Raw genomic sequence first — 11,770 nt, forward strand, 5'->3', positions numbered from 1 at the left:
CCTAAAACATATTGTGAACATTGTTTGTGTGTGTGTATTCAAAGCATAATGTAGCAGTGTCTTGTGGTGAATATTAAAATTTATAAGCAGGTTTTGTGTAGATAGCTGATATATAACTATCATGCGTGCAACTTTTTAACACAGAATTGTTTAATACTGAAAAGTGTATGTTCATGTATGTCTTTGGAAGATTTTAATTTCACTTGGTTTTCCTTTAATAGAGTGACAAAACTGGGGCAAACAACTGAAAATGTCATCCTATTTGGCTCAGGAGGTTCACCTTGCTAGAAGACATGAAGAGATGTAAGTAATTTTTTCAGCGCTGTGGCCTGCCTCACAGCAATTTGTGTTGTGGTCTTGCGAGACCTCCCTCTCTGCACTTGACCATCCTGTGAACAGTGAATCTGAGCTCTGTACAGAGCACAGTGGTATTTCAACAAGGGGTTGGTGTTCCAGGAGGTGGCACTCTTCCTTCAGGAACTATTGGAATTAGCATCCTTGATTGCCGTTAAGGGTATTTAGGTTGATGAGTTTTTTGACTTCCAATGGTGGTACTGGTTCAAGATCTCCATTGTTAACCTCCTGTCACTGTTAAATTCCTGTTTGGGGAAGGTAACTGGATTCTCTCACTCTACACCTCAATTATAGAATTACTTCTTTGTTGCCCTGTAAACTCAGATTGTGAAGCAAATACAGTAATGATTCAGAAAAATCTGCTTTTCTTATAACAACTAGTACTTGCCAATGAGCAAGAGTAGTACTGATAAAGTCACCCCAACCCACCCTGTCTTTCCTGTTCTGGGAGATTCAGTGCTTCTAAGCACCTTAGCATATGAGGACTGCTGGTTGCAACATTATAGCTTCATACAAGCACAGCAGGTGGTGTCTGCCTGTACCTTTTCCCTCCCCCAGCACACCCACCCTACAGCCGGCTTAATTAGCCCCATAGTTTTGAGAAAACTGGGTAAGGTAAAAAGGTTATTTTCTAGCTCCTGAGCAAAATGTTCTACCCACTTAGCAAAATGTTTTCCTTTGTAGACTGTCTCAGAGATCAGAGCTGCTACAGCAGATGGAGACTTATCTAGGAGACAAAAAGACTAAAAAGACATGGCAAACTCAAGCAGCTGATGCAGCTCGTAAAAGGAATGCAGCACTTTTAAATGTAAGTTTCTGCAACTACCAGGAACCTCATTGAAATGTCATGGTTATGCAGTTTAGAGAATTTAAAAAAAAAAGTGTTTGCTCTATAGTTATCATTTGAATTCTCATATACAGTTCCCTCTTCTGGAACTTGACCAAAAGTATTAAATGACAAGTCTTTATTACCTGATGGCATCACTACCTATTTCCCATGCCCTTCTTATTTGAACCTTGTGGTGGCAGCTGTTACTATCTTTTTTTTTTTTTTTTTTAAGTACATGTAGAGATGCAACACATGCTATTACATGTCTGCCTAAGAGAACTTAGTCTGACAAGACTCACAGCACCTTTACACTTTGATTCAAGATATGTATGGAAATAGGGGATGATCAGCCTACAATGCTTTTAGTCCAGGGTAAGAACTATTCTCCCACTATGGTTGTGTGAAGTTGTGGAAGAAGTTCTCAGTTTAATGTTTTTCTTTAAAGAGGTGTAGAATGACTTCAAGAATCTTATTTGCAAGTCTGTAAAAGCAGTGTTTGGTATTTCTGGCTCTTCCTAGTGGTGGTACTGTTAATAATGTTAATAGCTGTTCTACGTACCTGTTGTCATATTTAGGTAAGATTTGCGATTCCTAGGTAAATTCAGCATTCTCTCAGTTTGAGAATGGGCAATTAAAAAGATCTAGGTTTGATGGCAGGGAGTGGAATCCCTAGCTTAGGCATCTGAGTTTGAAGAGATTGCACTTCACCACTGACATGAGCACGCATTTGAAAAATGTTTGTCTGTTATTCAGGAAACAGCAGAAAACCATACCTCTCGTGCATTTTCTTTAAACTCTCACTTATTAAGGGTCCGTATTGCATGTATTGTGTTTACTGAAACAGTAAGTTTTACTCTAGAAAGTTACAAGATTAATTTGTGTCACCAAAAATGTATTGTTTCTTCATGCAGAGCCTGGTGAAGATTTAAAATGTTCACATTTCAGATCGGTATAATTCTATTGCAGGCCCATTTTGTATTTAAATAGAAGCTGTATTTAGGGAGTGGCAGACAAGGCAGAACAGCAAATCAGGGATGCCTTCTAAGCTGCCCTGTGACAAGGAAGATTTTTCAACTTGGACTCTGGTAAACTGGTGCGTTCTGGACTGGGGCAATCAAACGCCTCTGTAGTGGGTGTAGACAAGTGTAGGTGCTTCAGAGGGAGGCTGGGGAAAGGTGGATGGTTTGTTTATTTTTTTGATAGTTCATGCTCCATTGATTTAGTAATTTCAGCCATTATGACCCCAATTTTCCATATGCATTTGATAATAGATTTTTATTTCATAAATACAGTTTTTTATACATTATTTGTATTTTATAAATGCATTCTCAGTTAATATGTACAGGCGAACATAATAAATGCAGGGTATATTTCTGCATCCTGAAAGCTTGTTGTATTGGAAATGTTAACAATAGCTCAGACATATACAGAGTGTAAATATTTTTGCAGTTAAACAGATATTTGCCATCTTCTGTCACATCCTCAAAATTGTTCCTTTCAAGTGTCAAAAATGTTGGTGTTTGTATGGAAAAAAAGCAAAAACATATGTATCAAAACAAATTCTGTTACAGGATAAAGTAGCATAAATCAGTTTAAATCTATTAATTTTATACTAGTTTTAACAGGCATGCACTCCTGCAGATGCTTTCTGATAACAGAAGAAAACAGGAAAAAAAAATCTATGCAGAATAATATATGAGAAGCTTGAAAACAAGACTGATTAATGTGCCAGCTTCAGAATATTGTTCCTGATACCAAGCACTGTACATTTCACAGTTACCATGTGGAGAGTTGTTGATTTGGCCTACTCAAAAATACATGGACATGATGAAGTGTTATTTTTCTATTTGCATTTCTGTTTTTCTGCATGTAAGCAAAATCAGTTGTTTTCAGTATGTGATCATAGCAAAAGAAATTTTTCTTTCTCTGTGCTAGTTGATATTTATGCACAGGAAAGTATTTCAAACTTAATTTATTTACTGATCAGTAGGAAGCAAGGAACTAAAAATTTTTTTAAATTGAAATTTTAACATTATAAGCACTTGTTCAGTAATATTTCTTGTGTTTAGAAATATGTATTGCTGTGCAATATCTTATAACATGAAGTGGAAAATAAAGAATATGCTATGTAGTAGTTAGTATTTGGAAGGTAATTTAGACCAAATTTGCTTTCTTTCACAGGCATACAATTCTAGAATTATGTAAGTGGGATTCTGCCAGACTGATATCAATATAAGTGACAGCTGAATTTTGTCCCCTAAGAGTGATGCATGTGTCACGTGTTCCATTTTACCTCTGGGGAAGGGTCTTGAATTGTTTTTGTTCCAGTCCTTGTGGTTTTAGGGGAAGCGTTGTAAGATGCTCTCTTTTTTCAGTACTGTGACATACTAGATTTGCTGTTTTTTCCAAAGAAGTTTACGCTGCTGATGTATTTATTTTTATATTGATGACAGGGATTTCTTTTTCCTACAAAGCTTACCAGTTATACAGACACACAAGAAGTGCCATCGAATCTTTCAGTAGTTACAGTTATTTTCTAAAGCATACTACACCTTCCAGCAAAAATTTCTTTCACTGTCTGTCATTAAATCAGTATTCTGAATGACAATAGACTGCACAACATACAAACTAGAATGAGCAACAAAAAGACACATCCAATATCTAGGCTATGCCAAAGTGCCCTTCTCTACTAAATATATATGCACACTGCTGTCTCCTTTCTTGCCTGAAAGACACTCATTTCCTATCACCATAAACATTCCAATGACTTAGCTGAGTATATAAAAAAATAATTAACTTGATTGATATTCTTCCTTCCTGTGAAAATTCCTACAGGAATTAGGAAGAAGGAATCAGAAAGGAGGAAAATCCTATGGAAGAATATGAAGTAAACATTATTGATTGATCCTTCTTTTCGGTATGGTGATAACTTCTCCAGACTTGATCTGAGCCATACTGATATGAGCTTCATTTGGTGCTATTTGTGGTGTATCTGTTCTAAGTACATGCAACAGAGGAATTCCTTTCTTAGGTTAGTTAAGTCTGTATTGTCCTCTGTTACTTTGACATTGCGACTTCAAATGGCTTCCATCTTTGCCCATATTCCCCCCTTATGTTTATCCCATTAATCTTTTCTCACCTGAAAAGGGGCAGCCGCTTGCTACTTCCGAGGATTTGGATAAATCTGAGACTTCGTTTGCTCTTTCTGAGACACCCTTTAGGGTGCAAGGGTATGCACTGTGCTGTAGAAAAGGGAGAACAGTTTTGCTTGGATTTGGTTTGTACTTATGTACAAGAGAATACAGTCATGCTGTAAAAGGAATTAATGAAATAAGATGTACACTGTAAATTGAATGAACTGAGTGTATCTGTATCTCTAAGTTGAACTTCAGCTAACAGTAAGGCTGTTTTTTGCTTTTATTAACCATACTCTACTGAATTTGAATCATATTTTTCAAACTAAACTTGAGTCGAGCACTGTTTCCTTATTGATGTATTTAGATTGGCTATTATTCAATACGAGTAATCATGTTTGGTCTCTCTTGTGGATATGCTCCTCCAGAATCTCACTCTTCTTTTCAGCGGCAGTGGTGGTGAATATTTGGGAAGTCCCTTTGGGGAATTTCCTCTCTCATTTAGTTTTTCTGTTGTACTCTTCACACCCGCTCTCTGCTCCCAACTCTGCCATCTGCTATACTTTCTTTCCCCCTCCACTCTGTTCAGCTTTGGCTTCTTCACACCCCACTCCCACGTCCCTTTCTGTCTCTCTTCATCTGCCCACCACTCAATCTCTTCAATGTTTGGGTATGGAACTAAGCCCACAAGAATGGGTCAGAACTTTAAAGGGGGAGGGCGGTTAGTTTGGGGGGATGTTTTGGTTTGTTTGTTGCTGCTGTTTTTTGGTTGTTTCTTTTTTAAAAAATTTATTTAGGCCTTTGTGAGTCCAGCACACATCCACTGGACAAGCAGAAACCCAAATACTGATTTTTTTGTAAAAAAGCTATGTGAGGTGCATTGTCATCCAAGTTTGTCTGGTGAACAGCTTGCTGCAGCTCTACATTTTTGTGCACATGTTATGCATGCATATTAGCAAGTCATCTTTGTCTTGAGGAGTAAAGATCTTGCACATAATTTGCCTAGTTACTTTACAGTTACAGTAGCTAGAATACATACTTCAGTCTTCATGCAGCACAAAGAAAACCATTCTGTTCCCCTCTATTTTCTTAAGTTTTATAAAACAGAATTTAACTGTAATTTACGCTAGTGTCCAGAGAGAATAACGGTGTTTTACGGCAACAGTCTTAGATGGTCATGAAATTTATTCTTGTATCAAAAAGGTACAGCAAACATATTTAGAAACTGTAGGATGTTAGTCTTATTAGTAGAAGTTGTATTTCAGAATGGCTAAACAGAAGGGTTTGAACTTCAGTGTTACTACTTGAATGCTGTTTAGCTGTAATGGGTTTATTTAGTTAATTTAAATGTCTTTATGTGAGTGTGCATTTTCCTTTTAATATTCCCAGTGTTTGTTTTTAAAATGTGCTTTGCCTGTATTTTAGGATATAGAAGCAGCAGAAAAAAAGCTGCAAGAAAGAGTTTATTTACTTCCACATCCCGATACTGTTAAGTTAGAAGTAAGTCCTAGAACTCTGTCTTTTCATTTGCTGTTTACCAAATATTTTGCTTTTTCCCCCCCCGAAGCATGTTCTTAAAGTGAAAATAATTGATTTTAAAATCCAGTGACTGCTATAGCCAAAGGCCTGTGTACTGTGTAGCAAGCTGAACCTAAATTCTGGGGCAAGGTCCCTAGATTCTGGAGCATTCTGGTGGAAATATTTAGTGGGTTTCAGATCTATACAAACTTCTATTTAAAAATGAAGTCAAATATAAAAACGAATATTGTGAATTATCAGATGATTACTGTGTTTATTACATGAGAGCTATTGACTTTGTTTTATACGGTCATGCCGTTTTCCGTTTGCCACAGATTGTCATCTTTACATTTCAGGGTCAACAGTTTTTCAGCATAAACAGAGAAATTTTTACTACTCACAGTTATTTTATGGTTGTATGAGAGCTTAGGAAAAGTACTGCTACAGCAGGAACACTCAGATTTTACTTCTCAACCTGTAGTCCCTAAAACATTATTTAAATTAAATAAAAATTTTAAACAGCAGGTTACTCTCAGAACTAAATATTATCCTGATACAACGTAACAAGTTCAGGTCCTAGTCTCAAGACTGTTTTATCAGTGTTAGGCAGTGATGAATGAATGATGAGGACAGAAACAGTCCTGGGGACAGGAATTGGAGCACAGCTCTTCCTGATGCAAACTAAACATCTTAACCACAAGGCCACTGAGTCAGATTCCCACTTGTGTTTCTTGCACCAGTGATTTGTGGGTTCTTTGTTGTATGTTGGCTTAGTTTCCACAGGCATAGTAGCACACAGCGTCCCACACTAGTTTGTATGCTAGGGCATTGTCAAAGGAGGGGAAAGGTATAGATTGTAGCACTGTCAGCCTGCGAAGCGAATTATATTGTACATTAGTTTCACACCTGTGGGGCAAGTGTTGTAATGCTTAGGCTATTATTTAAATGAGAGACATCACTTCTTGTTCTGGTTACTATTAAAAGTTTTTTGTCTGTCATTGCATTTTGTAAATAGCCTGCTTCTATCACTGTGACAGGATGCACACTGAGTATACACATTCAATGATTTGGGGGGGGGGCGGATTTTAGGCAAAAGGGTACATTTTTTCCTGGATACCTGTATATCTTGAATGATGCTAAGAAAGATGCCAAGTTACTAATATTGAACTTATTTTGACTGTGTTCAGAAGTAGCTTTAGACTCCTAGAAGACTTTCAAGGCACCTCTAGAGTTGTTTGGATCAGTTTTGGACTGCTTTTCCCTCTGTCCTGTGTTAGGTGTTAAGCTGCTTGCGGGATGTAGAACCAAAGCCCGCACAAATTGGAGAATGCAGAGCAATTGCTTATGGCTGCAGAGATGTCTACCCTCTGCAGCAGCGGTTGAATTTTAGAGAGAACAGAGTTGCTATTTGAAGGAGAAGATCCTATGTCAGCCTTTTTTGTACTTCTGAAGAAGAGTGCTATAAATAGTGGAAAAAGAAAACTTTCTTTCATGGTACAAAATTCTTGTGCATGCTTTGTTCCAAAACACTTCTGAGCATATTTCACTCAGCCATATATGTGTCTGTATTAATATACTTTGAAAGTTATGGCTATAATGGATCCCCAGCTTGCTAAGTCAGAGTAGTTTTGTGTGACAGCACATATGCTTGTCAAAAAAGATTCTTTGAGTAAATCTGTTGAAGAAAATATTTTTGTAAATCTGCAAGAGCCGTATTTATATCTGAGTTACATGTAAGGATCAAAATGATTAGCCAGGAATCTGATACGCTGCAGAGAGATGTTCCGTTTTGTGGTACGCTGCTTCTACATTATATACTTAAACAAGTAAAGAAAAAAAGGCTCTATACATAGGTATCATAATGTTTTCCAGTACAAAATTACTTTTTCCTAAATGGACATCAATGTCTAAAAATACTTACACTTACATTGGTGCATGGATTAAAGTGTTGCCTTAATACAGCTCTTTGATCACAGTATTTTGTGGAAAAAATGATGCATGGCACTTAACATTTTCTTCAAAATCCTACAAACAACAAAGTTATCCTTAGGATACCAACACAAAAACAATAAATGGTATGTCAATTCCACAATGGTAAAACAGAAGTTAAATGTATTACTCAGAGGCATAGGGTAACGCAGAGAAAGGGTTAGCTAATCTGTAGTGGTTTTCCTAGACCACGGGTGCTTTTTTTTTTTTTTCTCATTTGTAATCCAAATACTGTAGCTGATTACTTTGTCAGTGATCTATCACGTCTAAAATTTTACTCAAATATTTTGAACTACATTACTGCAAACTTTTCTAGAATAACCAATTTACATAGCACTTTTCGTTTATAACATTAAACAATTTTTTTCCACTTACATATGTACTTAAATATAAAAGCTGCTTTTGGAAAAGTTTATTATCACGGGAAATATTTTATTAAAGGTACTGTGAGGGTCTAAACTAATCTGTTGCTTACCACAAGAGGGCACATTCAGTCACTTCACAGTTCGTGCTGCAAAATGAAATCTTTCCAGGCTGGTATTTTGTATCATACAAGAGATTTGAAATTTCTTGTGTAAGTACATTGTTCTTTTCTGAATTGCTTCACTCATAAGGCAAGATTTAATAATGCATTGCATATCTATATTGTTTTTAAACAGGCTGACACAGATTTTGAAATTAAGTTTATTTTTTCTTATGTCTTTCTCAGACTCTCTATTGGGCATCAATAAAAGAATCTCTTCCCAAGTGGGAACAGTTTCTTTTAGGAAGAGCAGAAGTTCCTATTGGTTTTAAGAAATGAAAACTGCAGAACAGAACATAAGCTACCCAGAAGAAGATTCACAAAAATAAACACTCTAGTTTCTTTTTTTTTTTTTTAATTTATGGCTTAAGCAGACAAGATCATCCAGATCAGGCAACAGAATATCATGCCATTAAATTGTAATGTAAATCATTTAAATGAAAATTAACTATATTGGATAATTTGCTTCCATTGTCACATTGTGTACAATTCTTTATTTTTATTCTGTAGTAGAGAAGCAATCCTCAAAGGGGCTTTTAGGATCAAAAGTGAGAAACATTGGTGTATAGAAACCCATGAAGGCAATTGCTTTTTCAGTATGAAAAGAGTTTCAGGTTATTTTTAATCCTCTGCTTCTACATATAAGTGCAATAAGTAAAGACAGATTCATGCATTATCTTTCTTCACTGCAGTCATCTGTGCTGTATGTCTCTCTGTGGGTGAGGGAGAAAGGAGGAATTTACCGTTAGCAGGAAAGGCAGGCTGTTTGCATCAGACAGAGTAGCCTTGGTTTAGCACCAGGAATCTGCGTAAAAACCTTCATGAGAGCAGTTGTAGAAGGAACACCTTGAATTTCCACATCTTGCTTTCCCTGATTTTTGTCATTGCCACTTCCATTGCTTCTACACCTCTCTTCAGTAACCACTGCTGCTTTTCCCAACCTCCTGCTGCCTACTTTGTATTTCTAATGGGTGGGTAAAGGAAAGAAAAAGTAAACAAATCTCTAGGGTTTTTTGCTACTTCTAGGCTGCTCTTAATACTATTTTCTTTGTGTTGACATAATCTACAAGTGAGAACTTTTGCTCAGGCATGAAAAGTTTGAAAAAAGCAAACTGAAAGGTAGCTGGCAGTGGCTGTCCGAGAACCAAGCATATATAAAAGTTGAGGAGATAATATTTTCATTTTCAGCCATTGAACAGCTCCTCAGCTTCCTCTTACAGAGGTGCAGTATCAGCGAGTTTTGATTGTAGAATGGGCTAACTCGGTATGAAAATGTCACTGCTCTAGTGCAGTGCTTTTTAAAGTATCAAGTTCAGTGGAAGATCCTTCCAGGTGTGTGACTTGGCCTGCAGGAATTTAATCCTTCCTAAGCAAAGGAAGCCTAGAAAAAAAATCTTTTTTAAAAATTAAGAACCTGGACTTGAGACAATATATTGTTAAAATTTAATCTCATATGCAACAACATACCCCCAACCTGAAAGTAGGAGAAAAAAATTTTACTTCTGCCAGTGTTTGAGGATATGAAAATGTAATGATTACAAATTTTGCTAGGCTACTAGTGAACTGCTGTATGCATCTCCATGCTACATAGAGGTATGATTTTTTTTTAATAGTAGGGATGTTTTAATTACTTTTATTGAAGTTGAGGTACTTTTTAGCAACATTTCTCATAAATGTCCTGGCTGCTTTGGATCTGTGCACTAAAAAGCTTGTGTTCATTTAGTTAATTACACATAGTTAAGTTATTCACTGATTAGCTGTTCATGGGGAGTTTATGGTCCAGTCAGAACTAGAGAACTAATTTCTAGCTGAAAACTGTAGGAAGTCTGGGTAGTCCTTAAGGACCAACATCTGCAGACGCTGTTCTCCATGAAATTAGGCACTCAGTTTTGTTTGAATTTAAATTAGCTGAAGAATCACTGACACAATAAAATCAAAACTTCAACTGCGATATAAAATTGTTTTATGTTTTCAACGGGCATATTAAGAGTTCATTTAAAACTTTTTCTATTGAAGTGTCCATTAAACTGATAAGTTTTTACAGAAACTGCCATCTTAGAAATATCCTGTTGAGTGGGTGTTGGTGTTTGTAACAATAACGTTGTTTTCATAATATGTGATGGCAGATTAGCACGCTTCTCTGCAGTGTTGTTAACAGTTGTAATTAAGGAATAAACAGTAAAGGGTGTCAGTCCGATGACAATTTCATCTATAGTGTCACAATACAAAATGTCACAAAATATTAGAACTGTTATATAACTACAAAAATATCAAATTAGGCTTTCATCTTACAAGCAGAGAGCTTAAAAAAAAACCTGGCATAGAGACCATTGCAATTTTATACCTACTCAGTGTTCTGTCACAAAGACAACTCGGTAATATTTTCTTCCGTAAGATCACAATGTGGTTCTCAATCTGATTTAGCGGGAATGTGTATGGTTTTTAGAATTGTAGAGCTCAAATTTAAAAAGCAAATAATTGGAACCAGTTGAGCAGACAAGAAGTGAAAAGCTATTACACATGATGCCCAAAATGAAGGGATGGGTGAGCAGTTAGTTGCTAACAAAGACTGGGATTCATCCTCGTCTTTGCATCCAAAGGGAAATCACTTAAACTAAAATCTGGGCCCCTAAGTACTTTATACGTGTGAATAATCGGGGTCTTTATCTCTTTGGACTCCGCCTAAACACTGGGACACAATGCAGATGCTCACTATCTCCTTGCCCCTTTTGATTTCCTGTGGAAGGGAAGCGAAGTGTGTGGACTATGAGGGTATGGCAGCTGGATGGGTGAGGATTTTGTAGCTGTGAAAGGCACCTGCAAGCAGTGTTAGTGTCGTTTTTGTGCTGCAGTTAACTGCTCAGATACTGTGTTTCTGGTTATTTTGTTACTGCTGTTACTAGGCAAAGAGATTAAGATTAAAATGAAATTATCTTCTTTTCAAAGAAGGAAATTACTTCTTTTTTTTCTGCAGCATAGCTTTAGAAGCAATAGGACAACTAGTGCATGGAAAACTATATAGGAACATGTCCAGAAAAGGATAAAATGAAGAGAAACATTTACAGCAAAAAAAATGTGTAGGTGACTGCTCTCAAAGGCAAGGGCCTTCATGTTGGCCTGTGGTCTGACATAAATAAGTGCAATTGCATATGACTGTGAAACAGCACAGCAGTAGGGGCAGGGAGGCACGCAGCAGGGCCATTAAGGTGCAGGAGCGAGCGTTTCCTGATTTGGCACAGACCTTGGGGCAAGCAGTGGCAGGGAACGTAATTATATGGTATCTCCTGTTATATTTAGATTTGTTGAGTGCACAGTTTAATTTACTGTGGCTGAGCTAGCTACCCACTTGCCTTTCTACAGATACAAATTTGAGAAAGCAAATGTTAGTTAACCTTAAGTGTATTTAAAAAAAAAAAAAAAAAA

General features: G+C 36.7%; 1 protein-coding gene across 1 annotated transcript; it reads left to right on the top strand.

The window, feature by feature from the left end:
• Nucleotides 1–227: 227 nt before the first annotated feature.
• LOC104071776 (chromosome unknown open reading frame, human C3orf14) lies at nt 228–9,021 on the top strand. The gene is given in 5 exon segments (XM_009579412.1): nt 228–303; nt 1,039–1,162; nt 5,743–5,817; nt 8,534–8,618; nt 8,621–9,021. Coding segments are annotated over 5 exon segments (393 nt in total). The 5' UTR covers nt 228–250; the 3' UTR covers nt 8,677–9,021.
• Nucleotides 9,022–11,770: the final 2,749 nt, after the last annotated feature.

The sequence above is a fragment of the Fulmarus glacialis genome, unplaced genomic scaffold, assembly GCF_000690835.1.
Source record: "Fulmarus glacialis isolate BGI_N327 unplaced genomic scaffold, ASM69083v1 scaffold31426, whole genome shotgun sequence".
NCBI lineage: Eukaryota > Metazoa > Chordata > Aves > Procellariiformes > Procellariidae > Fulmarus > Fulmarus glacialis.